This window comes from Syngnathus acus, chromosome 8 (genome assembly GCF_901709675.1).
Source record: "Syngnathus acus chromosome 8, fSynAcu1.2, whole genome shotgun sequence".
Lineage (NCBI taxonomy): Eukaryota > Metazoa > Chordata > Actinopteri > Syngnathiformes > Syngnathidae > Syngnathus > Syngnathus acus.
Window position 1 is genome coordinate 2,628,504 of NC_051093.1, and position 21,891 is coordinate 2,650,394.

At 47.3% G+C, this 21,891-nt stretch overlaps 1 protein-coding gene across 7 annotated transcripts in view; it reads right to left on the reverse strand.

Annotated features, from left to right (window-relative positions):
* Window positions 1-21,891, reverse strand: part of LOC119126422 (RNA binding protein fox-1 homolog 3-like) — a 156,447-nt gene that overhangs the window by 68,546 nt on the left and 66,010 nt on the right. For all 7 annotated transcript variants that reach the window (XM_037257696.1, XM_037257700.1, XM_037257702.1 and 4 more), the window contains one exon: window positions 588-697. In XM_037257696.1, the coding sequence (XP_037113591.1) occupies window positions 588-697 (110 nt within the window). The remainder of the gene's footprint in view (window positions 1-587; window positions 698-21,891) is intronic.

Sequence of the window (21,891 nt, forward strand, 5' to 3'; positions counted from 1 at the left end):
CTTTCACCCTTTCGGAGACATTTCCTGAAAGGATCACTGAAACAATCATCAAAAAAAGGCCAACATTTTTTTTTTTTTCAACCAGCATCAAACAATTGCTCTGTGACGCACTTCCACAGACAAGACGACGAGGCGCTCATCAAGCGAGGCTTCACACTGGACATTTATGCCATCGCGGGAATGATCTCGTTTCACGTAACCCATTTAGGTGCGACCCCGGCGCACCAATCAGCACTAATTCCCGCCTCGTAAATGTTCAAATCGATCGTAAATATTGATGCAAACTAGGTGGTGGTGGGAGAGGGGGGCAATTAACAGCCTTGGAAGCCGTCCTGATCCGGAACTCTCTCTGCCACCAAAGCCTTATTTCTTCCACTGCTCCCGTTTTTAATTAGAACCTTGTCTTTTTTTCTTTTTGTCGGCGCTAAGTAACATTTAAATGTCAGCAATTATTAAGTCCCGGCCAGCGTGACGGCATAGCATGAGATCCCGAAAGCTCAGATTTGCCTTGGCCTAAACACAGCAGTTTGACTTCCAAGCCTACAGAGGGCGCCGGTGCAGTCAGAGAAACAAGGAAGAAGACTCACCAGTCTCGTGAAGAGCGGTACTCCCAGATGCCACAAGTGCTCGTTGAGCAGTCCGCTGTACACCACGTTCCCGAAGACGCCGATGCTTCCCGACTTGCACAATGCGTTACCTGCACACAAACAAAAAATGGCGTCACACGTCTGCCTTAGCGGCGGTGCAACTCCAGCTATCCGCTGTGTGCAATATTTGTAGCTCGCTTTGTTGTCGGGACGAGGCCAGTATGCCCGTCATTGACTTAGTGTGACTTCTTTTTATATTCGCCGGCTTGATGCCAATTCCCACAATCGGATAATTCGATATCACAACAGTGGAAATTGCTTTTAACGCCACAGAAGTCAGTGTTGGGCGGTAAACTTGACTCTGCCGTCATGGTTTTTCTGCTAAACACACACACACACACACACACACACACACACACACACACACACACACACACACACACACACACACACACACACAGAGCGAGGCCGTGGTGTGATATAGCGAGCGGTGCAGCAGGAGAGACAAGGCGTTGTAATTTGTGCACAAAAGCACTGGATGGGGGGAGGGAGGGGGAGGAGCCAACCAGTAGCACATGCATTATTTACCAAGAAAAGAAAAAAGAAGACATAGAAAAAAAATAGAAAGGCACCATTAAAATGTCAGCACTGCTCGGGGCAGAGCAGCCGAAGAGGCGGGTCGGCCGGCCGGGGTGGAGCGCCGCCCCCGCCTCTGCCGCCGCCGGCCGCCGTTATTAATGGACCGCCAGAGCGCGCGTCAAAGCGGGAGCCGGCGCCCCCTACTGGGACAAATCAAGGTGAGGTTTTCAAAGCAGTGCGTCAAGACGTGGATGGGGCTCGGGTATGAAAGTAGGGCGTCAAGGATTAGTTGTGGCAAGTCCGAAAGGTTTTGATGCAATTTCTGGCTAAAGCAGGAGGCGCAATGCTGCAACGCAATAAGGAAAACAACACTTTTAATAATTCAGCTGCTCCGAGAGTGCGGCGTGTGTGTGTGTGCGTGTGTGTGCGTGTGTGTGTGTGCGTGTGCGCGTGTGTGTGTCTTAAAGTAGCAGCGAACACCTCATTTAGCTGCTGCTGCTCCGCATTATTAAAGTTGTATTGAACCCCCTCCTCGGTCTTTCCGAACTTATTTTTTTCCACCCTTCCTTATGTTTGGCTTTCCAACACATCTCAAGATGGAGCGGGTTCAGACTTCGAAACGAGGGTTACTTTTTTGAATGAGGCTGAATTTGGGTGGGGGGGTCGGCAATCTCTCTGAGGTGAGAGTGTTAGTACACAACGGATTGTTTTACATTCTCGGCGGTCTTTGTGTTCTAATAACGCAGCAGCACCTTAATGGATCGCTCGCCAGACGTAAGGTGAAGACCAAATATTTGTCTGCACTAACAATATGAAAGGATAAAAATAGAGGACGGGGAGAGATAATGACACTCGTGCGCGAATGTGCAATCATTTTTTAACTTTTAGACTTTTTTTAATAATAAAAGCTCATAAAAGAAAGACAAGCAGGTTTGGGGCCTGCGAGGTAAGGCGTCAAGGTGATGAATAATGACTTCAAAATGCTGGTGATTTTTTTTTGGGGGTGGGGGCTGCAATGTATAAATGGCATTTCAATTCTTTTCAATGGGCAACGTTGATTTGCTATGCAAGTAAATTGCATTGGAACAAGTTGAACGCAAAAGTCAAGGTCCCGCTTTGTGCCACTTTTCTGTTTGTGTCAAGAAATGTTTCCAATAAAGGTTGTGAAACACGTCCAGGCTCGACTCGGCTCGTCCGCGCCATGTTTGCTAATAAGTCGTCCAAGTGGGCGTGGCTGGCCTGCCCAGATTGCATCTGAGAGGAAGCTGAAGCAGCCCAGTCGACTTGACATCCCATTAAAGTGTGTGCGTGTGTGTGCGTGTGCGTGTGTGTGTAGGCATCTGTCGCCAAGCGTGTTTGTTGTGCATCAGTCAGCGGGCGAGCGATCGATATCCAACACAAAAGCTCATTGATGACGGACAGCTCTTGACAAACATACAGCATTTTTTTCTGTCGAGCTTAGCAATAATCTCCAAGGTCAGCGCCGGTCGCAACACCGCCTCCTCATTCCTCAACAGTCTGCTGGCTTTTTTTTTTTTTTTACCCCGTGCACAAAAGGCCCCATGCATTTTAAAGCTGCACGGGGATTGTTAGCAGCGCAAGTACGTAAGGAGAAAGGAGTAAAATCTTGACAAGAGGCCGCAGACGGGTTTGACGGGATGTTGATTGGCAGATGGAACCCTCCTGTCCCGCCCCCCCCACACACACACCTGTCCTGGCTGTCGTGCTGCTAATAAACGTGGTCTGCAGCAATTGATCTTTTCAAAGCTGAATCACAATAACCGCATCATTTCTCGCAAATTGCTTGAATAGTACGAATAAACTACAAATAATCCACAAAGTGGGGAAAAAAACACCATACACATGCTGAGTGTTTCAGTCTAATTATATTGATGGCTCTTGGATTTTGACAATTAGGGAAATATTTTTTGCCTTGCACAAGAAAAATGTATAGGATGAACAGAAATAATCCACAAAGTTAGAAATAAAAGGGCTCCTCTAACCTGATATATGGATAGGAAAAATACAATTGATGAAAAATAATCCACGGTCAAAAACAAACGTTCAACATTTGGTCACAAATAGGACTAGAAATAATTTACAGAGTCAAAAACAAAGTAAAAAAAAAGTCACTTTTGCATTTGACAAGCTTCATGTCAATTATGCAACGATTTCTTGCATCGGTCAGTCATCATCATTGCCGCCTTTCAGAATAGAAATTAGCTCACTGACTGGAAATAATCCACAAAGTCAAAAACCAATCCACGCGGCAAGTAAATTCTCATACAGTCGGAAGTCTCTAATTATTGCGATGACTCATCTTAACGATAACTGCCACAAATCCGTAACGCAAAGACTCCAAATAATCCACAAATCAATAAAGGTGCACTAATCCGATGTTGTAAAACGAATGCCTAATGGCCTTGTGTGAGATGAAGACTATAGACGTAAGTGAGTTATAACTGAGAGTTCCAGTGCCCCCCCCTCCCTCCGCCCCTTACTGGGTCCCCAGCCGCCCTTCCCCACCCGGTAGGGGGCCGCGCTGCCAGCTGGCAGCGCGAGTGATGCTCCATTAGGGAAGTGCTGCCGGTGAGCGCCGGATCGCTCAGGTAATTAAAGGCAAAGCAAAGCAGGCAGACAAATCGGGCGGGACGGCGGACGGCGGCTGGCGTTGGGTGTGTCGTCCGAGAGGGGCTGCGCCCAGATTTATGGGGCTGAGTAATGCGCGCGCCAAAGCCGTTTTGCCATCCAGAGGGCTCACTGGCTTCCAAATAGTCTCGGGAGGCCACAGCTTCCTCTCCACTCGGATGCATCCTATTACCTGCCCTCCCTCGCTTTCACTTCTTCTTCCTCCGTTTTGTTTTGTTTTTTTACTTCCCACCCTGCAGCAGCACAACATAAATCAAGCATATTAGCATATTAGCATATGGATGAAAAGCTGCACTCCTATTGGTCCTCCAGGCTCCATGAGAGATTCTTCGAGGAATACTTGAGCAGGAAAAAATACATCAGTCAACCATTTTCCAATGCTCTACTTGTTGAGGGCCATGGGGCCGAAGGGTAGGGGGGTAGCTAAAGTGGATCCCGGCTGACTTTTGGCAAGAGAGGCGGGTTTCAACTGAAGCCCCAACCCAATAACAAGGTATCTCTTCATGAATTTTAATAAATACAAAAAAAAATCCATTTTGTAACAATATTGAAGACAGTCCAACAAAAAACTCAATGTATCTTTAAATGCTTGCCCCTTACGTAACAGTGGTAGCTGGCGACACGTTAGCATTGCTTCCATACTGTAACAGAGCATTACATTTCGCTGAAGGTGTCACAAAGTTGAGCATATCTTTGCTCCTTATAGCCAAATTTTTTACTTAACTTGAAGAGAAAATATAATAAGGCGATGGCCAACTTTGATCATTTTTGCTTAATTATGACAGAAAAGCGTCTGATGCTTAACTTTTAAACGAAGCAAAATGTAAGAATGTGTGACAGCCCTCAGGCCGCCTCTTTAATTAAAACACTGATGGCCTCTCGTGTTAGTATTTAAATATTATGAGCTCTGTCGCCCTACAGGAAGTGACGCAACACAGAAGATTCGACGCAGCAATTTTGGAATAAATAATCCCAGTCTTTCGCGAGCCGTGCTAACCTCATTTGTTTTACTAATGGCTGTTTTTTTTCCCTTCAGTCCCGCTTAGTGGGGAACACCGGCTAATGAGCCGCCCACCCGGAGGGGCCGGAGAGGATGGATAGCGGGCTTGGCGGTCCGGAGGAACTCAACTACTCAAAAGCAGATGATATTCAACGTGAATTCATCTGGAAATATTGATCACCCACATTTACATTAGCCATAGCACAGGTTAGCTAAGGCGGGCTAAGGTGATGCGTAGCGGCAAGTTAAAGCTAGCTTAGCATGCCAAATCAGAGTAAAAATGCAAAAGCCAAGTTTGGAATGCTGCGCTTCGTTTACATTAGCGCAACATGCTATAAAATAATTTTTTATTTGCTAACCATCTGGAGCAGGCGGTAGCAGGTGTTCCGCCGCCGTCGGGGTAAAACTTCACCGGCCGACAGTCAAGTGAATTTAACAGAATACAACATTTTTAAAAACGACTCTGATTTCAAGAGCCAGGGGATAATTGTCCCGAGTTTTGAAAGTGGAAATAAGAAGGCCGGTGCAGTAGTGGTAAAATGTCAACACAGTGAAAGGTTAATAAAAAGTCATCAAGTCCGCCGAGTATCCTCTTGGCAGGCTTCACCACCTCGATGCTCAACCTAAATCGAACGTCCACCAACAAACATTCTCCATGATTAATACACACCCTAAATTGTTTGTCCTCCGACTTCCGGACATCCAAATGCTCCGCCTCCAATCAGCCTATCAAACGACCCTACATCGCAAGTACATTAGCATCCAAGCTACCTCCCATAAAATTAAAAGTAAAGGTCAGGCGTCTTCATTATAACTTCATTGTGATTAAATGAACACACACACACGCACACACACACACACACACCTTGACTCCGAGACGCGCTCCCGCACTAGCCCTTTTGCCCTCCAAGACTTCTGACCAGGGGTGTGTCGACTTTTTTTTAAATCGCAAGTTTTTTTTTTTCAAACATGCATGGCAGGCACATTTATTGGAGTTTTTATCCTGCTTTCCTACGGAGAGGAAAAAGGCTTGTGAAGGCATCTATTGTTCAGCTGTTGCACTAATGATGAATTCAAGCGCTTATTTCCTACTTCCTGTTTGATAAAGCACGAGCAGAAGCAGCGACGCGGTCATCGCTATCAAGATGCGCCTGCGGTCCGGCCCGACCTGGCCCAGCTCGCCTAGCTTATGTTTGGCTGAGATAAATGTGCGAGGGAAATTGGAGAAGGCATGGAGCAAAAAAAAAAAAAAAAAGGAAGATGATCAAGGTCGGCGGCCGCCTTATCGCTCGCCTCATTACGAGAAAGCGCCGTCGTCAGCATGGAAGGATCTTCCAGCGGGGAGGAAATGAGGGAACGAGGAAGAGGAGGCAGAGTCAAATAGCTGCTGGTCATTGAGCTCAATTAGCGATAAGAAGTGACGAGTGTAGTGCGGCGAAGGCGACGCCGGCGTGTACGATGGCGAGCCCCGCGACCACCTCGGATTTCACCTTTGGGCACATTTACAAGCATTCGCATCGGACGGCGCGCAAAATTGAATCAAAGTGCCACCATCAGAAAAGCTTTAACTGCTCTGACAATGTTTTAAGTGTACGTTTGCCACTGTTAGCAGTGAAAGGTCAATAAAGAGTCATGAACCTTGAATTGGTGCTCTTTCATAATTAGAACAGCGCTTTTTGCTGCTCTATGGTTATCATCACATTTTCAATGATTGCCAAAACGTGTCAATGTATTTTTTTTCTATATTTATGAAATAATTTATTAGAAATTAGCATATGATATTGAATCGATAATAGTAACCGGCAAATGAAGACACTGAATAGAATTCAAATTTCTGTTCAACTTGACTTGGGGGATGAAAGGAGACAGAAGTGCCGTCTCGAACGGCTGCAGTGTCAAAACCTACAAGCCTGTCCACTTACCCACGACGCTCAGTGATGACCCCGAGGGCGGCGGGAGGTTAAAAAAAAAACAAAAAACTGGAGGCCATCGGTCACGGTGAGAGTCATAATGGCGGCACGTTTCACAGCAAAAGCGCCACTGTCGTTAAATCAATAAGTCATTAGCTTTAATGGGATAAGCACTCGCAAAACTAATTGAAAACAGCTCCATTGACTCTCGCCACCCGCCCCAATAAAAAGCCAACACCACTCAGGTTTGGGTGCTGCTGCTGATGGAGCAACGACAACAACAACAACAGCACAGCAAAAGTCAACAGTTGCCATGGAAACGTAGGCATTCATCGCACGTCTTTTGACTTGATGAAGCAGCATGTGGCTTATCAGCCAAAATGATCCGTGTGCGCCCTGTCATAAATGTAGCAAATATAGCCCTTTAAACACTCTGTTAAAAAAAGTCAGACGAGCGTCACATTTACGACGTATTGATTTATATTAGCCTAAACATGAAAGAAAAAAAAAAGCCGTCTGGCCCGGCACCAGCGTCTGTGTTAGCGGGTGAAGGAGTCGCTATTAACCGCCAAGCAAATTGAATGTGCAAAAGCCAAATATAAACCTTGGCATAGCAAGCCCTTAATCAGAGATGGATTCTTATCGGCAAGCGAGGGAGCGCTGCAGAAGTGGACATGTCGCTCACCCGCTTGCTCCTTCTTATCATGTTCCAAAGGCAACGAGGCAAAGGCACAATTTCTTCTTACTTGGTGGAGAACGCCCGGCAGATATGATCTGGACTTTACTTTCAACAGCTTCAAAACGGAGATAACTTGCGGAGAGGAGAGGCTTACTTGAGGCCTTGAATGCTAAGCTACAGCTAATGTGAGCCAGATAAAGTGAAATGTTCTACTCGTTAAAGAAAAAATACATTAAAAGTTACTGAGGTTTGGTTGACACCTTAACTCATTCACTGCCATCGATGAGATTAGACGTCAACAATCACGTTGTACGTTAAAGGTTACGAGGTTTGGTTGACACCCTAACTCATTCACAGCCAATGATGAGAATAGACGTCAAATATTACGTTGTACCGGTAATGAATGAGTTCAGTAATACGGAGGGGGAAAAAGTGCTGCTTTTGGGGTTGCATTCAGTCCGGGAAAACCTCAGATGGTCTTGATGGTAAATGTTTGTCCCTCGAGTACTTTTCTATCCATCACTCCAGAAGCTTTTTCGTCTAATTACCTGAAAGTGATATTCTGTATACAGTCAGAGAAATATTGCGTCTGCCCTCCGAGTTGTGCGTGAAAGGCAGAGGCTGATCAACGATGGGTAAAAGTTGACATTTTTCAAGGCGACGTCTCTGAGGGGAGCCTGGCGCAGGTGAGGCGGCAAGGTGCTTTGCGTAAAGCGCGCCACTTCCCGGCCGTCTGTCTGCGGCGCTAATTTGATTAGCGACTGATTAAAGCCTCCCTAATGCAGTCAGCGCCGCGCCACGCTAATGTAATAGAATCACTTACGGCTAAAACAGGTTAGCTTAATTGGCGGGAGGCGCGATGTGGGATTTGCATTAAATTATTTATTTGCGACGCGGGGCGACTCGCAATTCCATTACGCGCATTAGCCGCTTGCGCAGACAATTTAGCCGCCGTGCATCGTTCAAGGATACCAAAACAAGTCGGAAGTAACTGCCAGTTTTTAGGTATTTATTTTAACAGCAGAAAAGGGAGCTGATTGCCGCGTGCCCTTCCAGATACTGGCAAAAGTTTACTTATCTCCCGACACATCGGAAATAGTGAAGTGTCGCGGGAGAGGCTCGACGTTAGCATTTTTCTCATGGACGTTATCGTAGTTGAAGATCAGGCAACGCTATGCTACAAATGCGCACGTATCACAAAACCGACAACGCTGTCAAGTGCTGGCCACGGCGGATCTTGAGGGAACCTACTCGGGAAAATTACACCAATGTAAGGAGGGGAAAGTAATACGAAAATGGAGGAAAAAAGAAAAGAAAATATGAAAAACAAATTGGGCGAAATAAAAAAAATAATAATTAAGGAAAAGTGAAAGAAATATTAAAAAACATTTCAAACAATCAAAATAAATGACAACTGAAACAAATTAAATAGGGGAAACAATTGTTTGTTGCCATTCTTCCCTTCATGTGTTCATTCTTGCATATTACATTCATTCATTCATTCATTCATTCATTCATTCAATCATTCACTCGTGGGTCGGTGCCGGAGGCCCGCCCCCTGTCGGCTAATCTTGGGCGGCGTCCTGTCAGCACGCGTCTTGGCCGCTTAAGCTAACGGCTAACCTCGTTATCAGATGCCTCTGACACGTGTCTACACTTAGCTTAATGAATCGGAGTCGGAATAACGTCGGTTTCGATATTTCGACGGCCCGACGTCACGTCCCTTCCACTTACTTTGCAACTGTGATCTTTTGTGATCTCGCTATTGTTTTTATTGTGTTTTAATTTTTTGTTGACAGGGTGAGAGTTCGACCTCAAGTGGAGAATTCTCTGTTTCAGTTTTTTCTGTTTCTACAGTTTAAGTTATTTCTCTTTCTACTTTTTGCCTGCTGCCTTTTTGACAGTTTCTGTGTCTTCTGTTTGTGACCTTCTCAAGTGGAGAATTGTCTCTCTGTTTCTGTTTTTCTACAGTTTCAGTTATTTCTCTTTCTACTTCTTCTTTCCTGCTGCCTTTTTGACAGTTTCAGTGTCTACTGTTTGAGTTTTCTACTTTTCTGCTTCTATCTGTTTCTTGTAAAACACTTTGGAGGATTTGTGTTCTTTCCATTTCTCTTGCTACTTTTTATCCGCTTACTGCGCTCTGTGTTTGTACGGTTTGTGTTTGCAGGCTTCTAATGGCCGTCAGCTTATTGAAGTCCCAAAATGGATGGCGGCCGTGATTGCGTTTTCCCCAGCGCGGCTCGGCGAATCAAAAATTCCCAACGACGTAATGGAATGAAGGAGGCAAGGAAATATCGATGAGAGAGACGGGACAGAATTTCCGCACCGCTCTGATGTCGCCGCCAATCATCCGTTTATTTGCGTACGCCGCGTAAAGATTAACCTTCATTTTCATCAGTTCAGGAAATAAATTCATCAGTCAAGCTCAAGCACATCGTCACATATCAAAAATGTATTTCATCTTACATGAATGTATATCATCAATGTACATTCTGCAGCAGCTCTCCAGCTCGGCTAATAAATATTTACACTTTTTTTCTCTGTTTATCTGAATGATCAAACAACATTTGCATTCATGTGACTTTGAGACTGAATTATTAATGACATCATTGATTGCATCCATAAACACGTTACCGCAATGCCATTAAAAAAATAATACTTTGCTATGTCAAGAAATCACACATAAGTTAGCCCAAAATATTTGGCAAAAAATACATAAAAATCACTAAAGTATTTATCAGGAAATACACAAATGCTAGAAAGACCTAAAAACATTTGAGCCAATATGGCAGTAGAAGTTTTGTCTGCTTGAAAGGCACAGACAAATGAACAGCAGATTTTCTGCAAGGTCCTGCCAACTATTTGTAAACTCCACATGAAAAAGCGAATGCGACTCCTCTCACTTCCATCTTCCCTCCCGCCACCTGACCCCCCTCACCCCCCTCCCAGTAATCACCCCCGCCCCCGTCCCCTCCGTCCCTGCTTCCTCGCGTGGCTGGCTGCGTCTCACCCAGCCAGAGTGCATAAATCCGCCCCTCTTGACACTTGCAATCAACAAGGGCCGAAGTGAAGCGTGCGTAATGGCCGCTTAAGACGGGGGCGCGGGGGTGCGCCACGATTTACGGCAACAATTATAGCCCCCGCACCGGGAGAAACCCGAAGGCGGCCGGGGGTTGATCAGGAAGAAGGCTGAGACGGCGAGAAGGGAGGGGGGGGGTTGCGGCCCGGGTATTTTCCGGAGTCCGTACGATGAAATGCGAGGGAATCCGTGAGAAAGGGGGGTTAGACAAGGAGAATCATCAACGCGTTACTCAAATGTCCCTCGCATCAGAATAACGTCGCTGTATTTCACACGTTTGGCTGACCCCCGACACGGATCCCGCCGCCGGACGCCCCAGACGTGGTTTTAATCAACGCGACCTTTTAAAAGCCGTTAATTCTCCAGCCGTTAATTCTCCTGCCAGGAGTTTGCCGTTCTTGCAAATTCCATCTTGCGCTGACAGAATTTTTTACCAATCAAAGGTGTGTTCAAATGCTCACAGTCGCTAGCAAATATCAATTTAGTGAGACCCAAAAATGGCACCGTAGTAGCTATTAAAATGAGCTAGCTAACCAATCAAATGCTAGCAACTACCAACAACAGCTACCAACAACAACTAATAATCGAAAAACAACAGTGTGATGTCACAACTTTGTCCGCTCCTCCGATGTTAGCTAACGTGTCTCTGCTTTGGCAATAAATAATCCCATTTTCTCATCCGTTGATTCAAATGAAGCAACAGAATTTACATCCCTGACACTTGGAAGCCGACTTGTTAATGACATCATCGATTGCTAACTTGCAACCGAGCTTGACTGCCATTAAGACGCCATCCGGGCAAATCTTCCGTACATCTGGAGTTTGCTAACGAGAGCGGCGGCTGTCAAAACATTAGCTACACACACTAACATGATTCGAATCCAGAATGCTCAAAATACTTGACAAAAATATAGAAAATGACAAAACTAGACAGTCTAAACATTAGCATAAAACAATAAAACATCTCACGTCAAGTCTAGCCAATCAAATGCGTCCACATCAGCGATTCGACCAATCAAGTTGTATCAAATGCTAACGCCTCGTCCTCAGCCACAACAATCAGCCATGAACTTCCCTCCGCTGCCGCTCCGATTTGCAATTTGCAGCCGAGTGAAATCAAATTGCTGCCAATTAGTATTCCAATGAGCAAATTAATTTAGCGTCGGCACAAACAATATCGCACCGCACACTTTCAAACCTCACCTTTTTTTGTTGTTGTTCTTTTTTAATCTCCCTAACGTCCCAAATTGAATTACTGCACTGAGAGGTGCGCATGCAAAGAGTCGCTCGGCCATTAGTTCTTTCATCAGGATTTGCCGAAAACAAAGTTAAGAAAACTTTACAGCGGCGAAGGGAACGAGTAATTAGACATGAAAAATATTCCCGATAATCAAATCACATTTTGTACGCCGGGCTTTGAAATGATATTAATTCAGTTCATATTCTCTCGCTCGCTCGCTCGCTCTCTCGTGCGTGTGCGTGAAATGCGTTGCCGTGACGCGGGTCCCCGGAGAGCGGATAGGAATCTAATTAAGTAAGATCAATACCAGTGTGGATTTTCTCTGTCTTTTTGCAGCAGTGCGGCGACTCGCCGTCTCATTTGTCTGACTCGCCAAATCTGTGCAAATGTTTCTCTTAGAAGGTCGCTCGCTCTCTCGCTAGATGGGCTACATACGCGGTAAAAAAGAAAAATATACACGCCGGCTTCGACGGGCCCCCGACGAGCCCGCTCGAAGGCTTAGCGGCTAATTAACGCAAACATGCTCAGGCTGTTGGTGTTTAACGCGCTGTGAACTCGCCACCACTCTTAATGTGTTTGGAAATGTGGAACATTACCATCAAAATATTAACATTTGGATCGTATGGACGGTGTTCAACTTTGAAATGACTGCTAGCTAACTTTATTTCCCCTACATTACCGTAGGGGGGAAAAAAAGTGCATGGCTATGAATAGCGTTTGTACAAACTTTCCGTTTCTTTGCTGGTCTCCTTTTGAGGGTGAATCATCGGCATGGATGATGTTATCCAATCAGAGCAAAGCAGCCTCTCAGAGACAGGAAGTAAGAGCGTTTCTGCTAATCGACGATATTCCAGCGCGACTCGCTGCCAGGAAACGCTGACTCGGCACCTAAAACGAAGATGAGCCAAATGTCCCACGTTTTTCCCGCCACCGAGCGTTACGTTAATTAGCGGCGTCGTGGTTCGTAAATCCAACCGGCTTTAAAATAATGTAGTGAAGTCATATTTGGCATGTGCGTTAAAAGGATTCCTTTGATGAAGTGACCTGTCGTGTGAGGGGAGAGTGGAACGGGGACAACGCTCATAAATCCCACCGCACATGAAGCCAGCGCCGCCGTCCGTCAGCCGCCGCATTCGGGTCCCCGGACGCACATTCTGGCCGCCATAAATTTGCGGCGGGTGAGACGGTGGGCCCGCCCCTCAGTCAAGTGTCAGCGAGCGCCATCCCCTCGGGCCGGGCTTCATATTAGCCGCCGCCCTCCTCCGGGTTCTGACCGATTTGGTTGGGGGATTCCGACGCTGACACTTTATTGACGGGAGGCGCTGCTCCGACCAAATTACAGCCGCCTCAAAGTCCCACAACATATATGTTGTTTTAATTCCGTATGTGCGTGTGCGCCTCATTATGGGATGGCAAGGGGCACGTCGCCCACCTATTTCGTACGGCTCCCACCAGACGGCAAATTGCTAAAACCTTTGGCTTAATAGCTAGCAACAATTTATTAATTGACATCCAGGCACCTCAATTTTCCTCAAATTTGGACCGGTTGAGGTGTATGTAAAAGCGTTAAAATAAAATAATGGGATTATTTATTCAGTGACAAAATGCAACCAAAATCCGATCACCCAAACGCATCCATCAAGTGAGGACCAACAATAATTAGAGGCACCTTTACAATAGCACCCCCACCCACACACACACACACACACACACACAAACACGCACACAACTGTCCCCACCCGCCCGTCGCCGCTGTTAAGAGCCTCTTGAGCGAGCGCTTGTGTGCATTCAGCACATTTGAGGCCGGCTGGATATTGGAAATGTCAGGACATTTACTCTTGCTTATGCGCGCCACCACTGAGCTGCCGTAGCGTCGTCGCTGGCGTAACCCCGCATGTATTATTCATGGTGGACGTGCCCTACTCGACACGCTCGGTGTTCCGTAAACGCGTTAAATTATGAAGGCGCTACCCCAAACTTTTCCGCATTGTTGCCCAAACAATGGCAATTTCATTTTGCCAAGAATGTCTCAAATTTCTTGCTAAAGATGGCTGGCTCGCCTTGTCCTAGTACATGTAGCAAGGGTTAAATCATGGACATGTGTTGCAGTGACAGGCCACAAGGGGCAGCAGGTGGTGGGCGGCACCGGTAAGGATTACACAAAACTACAACCCCACAACGTCACCTGTCTGATACAAAACTGTGTCGCGGTCCCAATTGCTCGTGAGGTAACAAACACGTGTGAGTGACACTGGAGTCAACTTCGTCTGATTTTTTTTTTCTTTTTTTAATTTAAGATGTGGTAAGGTTAAGGTGAAGACCAAGGATGTGTAATTCAGGTTCGGGACGCTTAGCAGCGGTTAGTGTTTTGTGAAAAATGATGAACATCCTGTTGACGTCAAGTGCCGTGAGCTGCGGTCTTCAAGGACGACGCCCCCTTTCGCTCTCTTAATGGGCCACGGCGGCGGCCTTGCCTGAAGCGCTAGGGCGACGACAACAATGAAGAAAGCATCCTTTCCCCTCCGCAACCGTCTCGCTAAAGAAAAGTCTGAGGTGCTGAAAGGCAGCACACTTTCCATCATGGCAGCCGTATGTTAATCCGTTATTTCAGCCAGCACAGTTTGACTCTTCACCCAAAAGGACCAGGATGGAGGACCTAAAAGTTGGCAACTCCATTTGGAAACTGAATACCTAAGAACCCTAATATATATATATATACATACACATATATGCATTTATGCAATGATATGTATGCATCGACAATATATACCCGGTATGTCATGTGATCGGAATACGCCGGGCACAACCTTTAATAAGTCTTGCATACATTAGCTAACGTGCCAGCCCAGACTTGAATATGCTGCAGTCGGCCTTGACACGTCACAGATAACCTTAATGGGGTGGCCGTAATCTGGGGCCATCTGCTGAGCGTGTGGTGCCGCGGCGCCAGCGTTTCCTAATCGCGGCCACGCTCGTCACGTTGATGGAGAAATTTGATGAACGCCGCCCATTTGGGCGGAATTCCGTCGAGTCAGGGCTCCCAGATGAGGAACGGGGGCGGGGACGGGAGATGTTGGAGGTCACGGCGTTAACAAATGTCGTCTCATCACAATTAAAATACCTCGCAGATGATTTCATTAGCGGCGAATGGAGACGTTGTTAGACTTTTGATTGATTTTTGGGGAGGCGGGACAGGATGATTGTTGGATTTTTCTGTTGTGAACGTTCGCTCTTTTGACTCTTAATGAGTGGCGCAAATTCACGGCAAGAAATTCATCGACGTGCCGTCAACTTGCCGGTTGATGAAAATCTTGTTGGCCACACATTCCGACTGACGTTATTAATGTGTCTCATTCCTCTGTGACCTCCATCAAGGTAAAAGTAATTTAGTACAAAAGTACTAAATTTTGCGTAGGGCTCCAAACCAAAAGCTTAGCTTGAAAACCAAATTTTAACCCTGACTTGGAACCCAAAGCTAGGCTTAAAACCCCCAAACTTGAAACCCTACCTTGTCAATAATTAGCAGCTCTTTCCGCCTACTCGTATCTTGTTTTCTCTTTGACGACGTTGCCATCGGATCTTGATTAAGTCATCTTTTTGCCCCGCCCTCCAACTCGTTCCGCGGGCGACCCCGGCGGACTTTGAAGTGTGTCGCTGCTAAGCGAGGTCGACAGGCCGCCAGATGAAAGTCTTGTCATTCATTTGCCTCTGACAATCTGCGTATGCTAATCCTCCAGCGCCTTTTGCTCAATTTAGAGGACCGGCCTGCCGGGTGCATACTCCAAGACTCCCGGAGGGCCGTTTAGTGAGAGGGAGGGGGAGTCGGTGTCCCGAATCAGCCGAGGTCCTGGCTGGGCTTCAATGCAAATGTCTGACATTGAGCGCAAATGGAAAGTGGCAAACTATAGCGGAACCTTGAACCTTAATATGCCGGGCCCCCAAAGTGGTACCGTTTGGCATTTAAACCTTAATAAGCCACACGTGACTTTAATATGTAAGCTTCATATACTGTAGCACATCATGCATTAATATGCCCCCTAATTATGCCACATGCGGCATTAGTATGCCACACGTAACCTTAACATGTCGCCTTAAAATGCCACGCCCCCAAAAGCGGTGCCATTTAAACATTAATAAGCGACACGCAAGCGCAATATGCCATATGTGGTGTTGTTTAAGCCTCAATAAGCCGCATAGAACTCGAGGAAATATTGGACGTATTATCGTCGTGCCTTTGAGAGGCGGAGCTTGATGAGATTGGGTGTGCCCATTTTGGTTGCAATTTACTGTTTGATAAACGGCTCTCCTTTAGCCACCTGTTCGCGGAAAATGCAGTTCAACTGTGTTCCAAGTTTGACAATGCCGTGTTTGAAGTCTTTCTCCAAAAGTGCTTTAAGATGACGAATCAACTCCGGATGGCGGCGAGCATTGAATGGCGCCGCCAAGGTCGAGTGTCCGTCACCTGGCAACCAAGCGGCACGTGGGAAAGGCGCGTCGATGGAATCCGCCCGCCTTTGAGCGGCGCAGACGCGCAGTTAGCTTGGCGAGTATTCAGCCGGGCTATTTAGAGAGCAATAATTGCGCCGTATTGGATTCGCCTTGGATGGATTTCACCCAGGCCACCGATACGTTCAATAGTGGACGCCCGCGTAGATCAATGCCAAATCCATCCTGCTCCGCATCTGGCTTATTGCTTGCTGCTGTTGTTTTCCAGCAAGAAGGGGCACAAAAGATGGAGAACATCTGCTCGGCCGCAACCGATCCCGACAGCAGTAACCTCAAAAATAATCATAAAAATGGAACAAAACAAGGTCGGCAAACGGCGAAGAAATGTGAGATCACCATAGGCTGCAGCTGCTCCTTGCTGGTTGCCAAAAAAGAAATAAACGGATTTATGTGGAGCGATGGTCCAAGGACCTCTTTCAAGATCAAAGAAGGAGAACTGTCGATTTACACCAATTGGGAAACAAAACAAAACGGATGAGCGAGGACGTATGGCAAAAAGACGCAATTCCATGTTGGCGTTCCGACGTGGGGACGCCATTTTACGGCGTCGACGTTCGATCCCAGCTGCCCTTTAAAACATTGAGCCTCTCCGCACCACTGCCGCCGCGCCTGATGAATACCGGCGGACGCTTATTGGCACACGAGACACTTTCACCGATAGATCACCTGCTTGACCCCCGCCGTTCGTTCATACGCAGCAGCCCGACGGTCACACATTGATAGAAGACTAAAAGAGTGATACATCACCTTTTGTGAAAATTTAAGGGATTTGGCAGACTTAGACCATTGCACAGTTTCTGTATCCGGGAATCCTCATTGCCGTCTGAACCACCAAGATACACCCCCCCTCTCCCTCATATTTTATTGCGGTCATAAAACTTGAAATCACTCTCCTACAATCTGACAAAAATGGAGTTCGCCTTCTCTACTTCTCGCAGTGCTGCAAAAAACACCATGACATCATCAGCCACTGGTTGACCTCAACGTGACTTTCATCGCATTAGTCTTGACTTTGAAGAAAAATCGGAAGTGGTGGTGGCGCACACACACACACACACACACGCAAATGCACATGGTGTGGCTCACATTTAGCAAGCGCCACCCACACAACACACATCGCCCAGGGCACCAAAGGCCACAACACAAACAAACTCATTTGTAACCTGCCTTGACATACACACACACACACGCTCGCACACACACGCACACAAGCAAAGCTAACACAACCCCCCGCGTGTTTATCACGGTCTCTCCGGGAGAAGGATCATAATGTCAGGCGTGTAGCGCCGGGCGATCTATACGCGTCGCCGTTGCCATATCTGTTGATGCCATTTAGCCGGCGTGTTAGCCGCAGCGGCGGCGCAGGTAAATGTCAAGAGTAGCGCCCGCTCGCCTCTTCCCAGTGCGTAATTGGACTCCCAGGTGTTGCCGGACTCTCAAGCGCGTCCGCGCGTCGGGGCTCAACTTCATTCAAAAACGACCAAAAAATATGAAGTATTAAACTTTACTGGACATATTTGATGAAATAGAACAAATAGAAGTACAGAAATTTATTTCCTGGAAATGCCCAACTTTTCATGAGAAATGTATTTTTATAAATATGATAAATGTTTTTTTTTTAAACTTTTTAATCTGTCAATAAAGGAATTGTGTGCACTTTTGCTTGGTCTCTAACCCCAAACAAATATGGAGGGCTCGTGTAACAACAAATGACAAGCTTCACTTTGTCACAATAGCCAAGAACCCCCCCCCCCCACACACACACACACACACACACAAACACACACACTTCTTTGCGTACTTTGTGAGCCGAGGAAGAGCTGACTCTGCCATTTTTCTACCTCTTGAAAAAAAAAGTAGCCGCTGTCAGGATGACAAATGAGGGGAAAGCGCGCATGGCGGTGCGGGCCCAAGCGGGCGATGGCGTTGTAGCGACCCGAACGCACATTCCGCCGCTTCCTACTTCCCTCCCTCCCACCTCAACAATTAGCAAAATGCTAGTGATTAGCGACGAAAATATATATTCAACTTTTTTGTCGGAAGCATAAAACTTTTTTCCCCAGAATTACACTTTTTTTCAGGAATATGTCATTTTACATAAATATTTAATTTGTTTTCTGAAACTGTACTTGTTTTTGTCTAAATGTTTGAAGTTGTTAATTTGACATACGGGTCACAAATTTAGGGTTCGCATTTTTTGGGTTGTTTCAAACTAACTGTTGGATATGTCTCAGTTAAGAGCGTAAAAACCTGACAAGCGAGTTTGCCGTTTCTGTTCCGTCCTTGACGCGCTCACTCTCTCATCCTCCTTTTGTTGCCGTTGAAGCTTTTGTTGGCTTTTGCTTACGGCGACAAAGTCCCGCAGGCATCTTGCAGATAAGAGTCGCAAAAGGCGGCCGTGGAGGAGCTCGGCAAACTTACTGCGCCGGATCAATTACAACGCAATTACAATGGGACAGAAATACAAGCCGGGCCGAGCTTCTGTCGGCACCGATCCCAAAAGATAAGACATTGAGGGATGGTCCCCGGGAACGTCGCCCTGATGTCAATAAACTTTCCCTTGTCTTCATCGGGAGGGCGGGGCGAAGGCATCAGACATTGCCGGGCGGGAAAGACAAATTGGGGGGGTCAGCAGTTTATAAAAAAATTTTTTTTAAAAATCAGTCAACAAGAGATGAAAGACTGATGTGATTTAGCAAGATGCTAACCCTGCTTAACTCTGTGAATTGAAGAAAGAGCTACTTGGCGTTAGCGCTGCGGCAGCTTCGTCTGCTGTCATTTGGCGACATGATAACTCAGACATCAAAATAGCCTAACACCTGTTTGGAACCTGAATTTGAAACCTTGTACAAAATCCCAACTGAGGCTTGAAAGGCAGGCGACGTTCCTGAGATGTGCGGTTAGAAGCACAGCGACAGCATCGACCGCTGTCAGTTAGCAGCATGCTAAAGAGTGTATTAGGGATTAGAGGGGATTAGCGCTATCAGATCACTGGAGGGTTATCAGTGGTGGCGGCAACATAGAGCTGGCGCACCCCCACCGCCTCTCACGCACCACGGCAGCCGCCCGGCGACCGACCGCAGGCTCTCCGACGTCCTCGCCGCGTCCGCTTATTAACCCATTAAAACGGGGCGATTTACGAGTTTGGAGAAACAATTAAAGGCTGTGATTTTTATTAGCGGCGTGACGGTGCGCCTCCCCCACTCGACACCGGCAAAGTTAAAACCCCCGCCGGCCGACCCCGCTCGGAATATTACCGTGATTTAGGATGCAAACGCAGCGTGCGTTAAGAGCTCGCAGATTTTATTCCGAGAGCGCCCCGACACAAAACCGATTTAGCAGCCATTGATCGCTTTTCACGCAATTAGATTTCCATTGATGGGAAAAAGTACAAGCCCGCTTGGATGAGGGTCCCTGAGGGGGTGGGGGGGTGCAGGGCCGCGTCGCCTTTGTGATTTGCACGTTTATTCGAGACGTCTGAGCGACCCCGACCGCGCACATCATGCAGCCGGCATGGCAAAGCGACAAAGCGTCACGTAAAATATCCGTCACTACCGCTTTGTTTATGCCAAGTCGGCTCATTTTCTACATAGCGGAATATTGAGCGTTTTTCAGGGCTGGCCGGGCCCGTTGGCGGCATCCCACCAATGGGGGGTTTGGAGGAGCACCCTTGGTGCAGCTCAATTGCACAAGGGTCAGTAAACATATTGTGGACCAACAGTCAAAAGTACCGGAACTCGGGTAGCAAGCAAATGAGGACAAAAGCGGGCCTGAGCCGGTCGACAGTTTTCGGGCCCACTTTGATTCCCCCGCGCTCCCCGAGCGACTACTTCATTATTCCGAGTATGCGGCGCGGGTGAAAGGGCGGCAAGTGGATTCAAGACATAAAAGGGGAACACGGAATGCCATTAATGCCAAAGTAGGGAGTAATTCCCGCCGCGCTCCCAAAGGAAATCCGGCGCACGACCAAAGCCGGAGGATTTTGACAAATGCCTTCCTCGACAGCGGCAAAGGAGACAAATGTTACATTTAAAGAGAAATACTTAATTTCCGCTTTTGGTGACTCGCAGCAGATATCATTAATCAGCCGGAGGGGGGCGTGTTGTAGGGTGTGAGGGAGTTGCGTGATGGGGGGGGGCAAGTATGCTCAGTGAGCCCGCTAAGCGCCAGATGATCGCCTCTTTCCACTCAATCCATCAAGTGTGATTGGAGAAAGAAAAGGTTGGGGGAAAAAGAGTAATTACTCGGGCGGCAGCAGAGGCGACTCGTCGAGGTGTTCCCGCGACAAGTTGAAGCCCGTTTATCACACGTGACTTGACGCCCGACAAATAAGACACGCGAGTCAAGCGGAGGCAAAGTTGACTCTCAAATTAACGACTTTGAACGTGTTGGGCCAGGGGGGGGATATTATTAATAGCGACCCCTCCCCCCCTCAAAAAGTGAAAGTGGGGGGCGGGGCCGCCATTCAAGTTGATGTATGATCCCCGTTGGCCGAAGCGTGGCGGGTGATTGCAAAGTGACGCCTCTTTAAACGGTGTAATGAGCCGGAGAGGACGCCACCCCGTGGGAAAAAAATGCTATCCGTCGCACCGCCACCTCGAGACTCGATTTTTGTTATTTTATAGAACAATTCGACTGGAAAGTCCTCAAATTGACGAAGACGGTCGACATAATTACGTAGGACCCGAACGATATGGATTGTTTTTTTAGACCGATGCCAATTCCGATATTTGGCAGAATAAAATTATCTAATTGATGAATTTAATACATAATGAAGAATAACCTTTGTTTGGTCAAGTGTAAAATGGTTCCCTCGCCAAACGTCAACAGGCTAACAACAGATGGTGACTTGATATCGGAAGTTGTCACAAAACGGCGGCGCTACTCGGAGCTACTTCAGTAGCGGAGAAGAAAGACGGCGCACTTCTTTGATATTTGTACTGTTAAATCAAAGGCGAGGGGTTGCCATGTCGGTGACACGTTGGAGTGCGGCAACGACGAGCGCGTGCGGGCTTCCGGCAAGGAGAGCGAGACAATTAAATAGTGGCCGGCCGGCCGGTCTGCTGGCACTTTCTTCTCGGTGGCGTTTAAAATCAATTCATTCAGCGGACTGCTGACACAGCCTGGCCCGGAGAGCCCAGGATTTATGGCTCCCTCTAATGGGCATGCTCCGAAGCAAAGTCCTGCCGTCAGCACTTTCCCACCAGCGCCGGCAGCCAGCGAGCGGGCGACCCATCGTCCGCCGCGCTCCTGCGCCTCCCTCTGCGCCGACGGCTGCTCTTAAAGGCGCAGGCGCGCCATTACGTCCGGTTGGTTGACATCATAGCAAGACGAGATTATTAAAGGCCGCACGGGGCGACAGACAAGACCTCAGCAAACTTTCAGGATATAAATGTCAGTGCTGACCCAAACGCACTCACAATTTGAGATCCACTCAAATTTTGAGTCATCGAGCATGATAAGTAACTCGTCGAAAGTCTTCCTCCCAAACATGTGAGGACTGTCGTCGGGGGCGGCCAAAATGCAGCCTCCCGGCAACACGCGCTGGCGCCGCTCCGTCATTACGGAGGCAGGGCGGCGATGGCGGCAATAAGAGATAATTAGACCGCTTCAAAACGGTCGTTGCGACCCGCTCCCTATGAGAAGGCGAGCAAATGGAGGC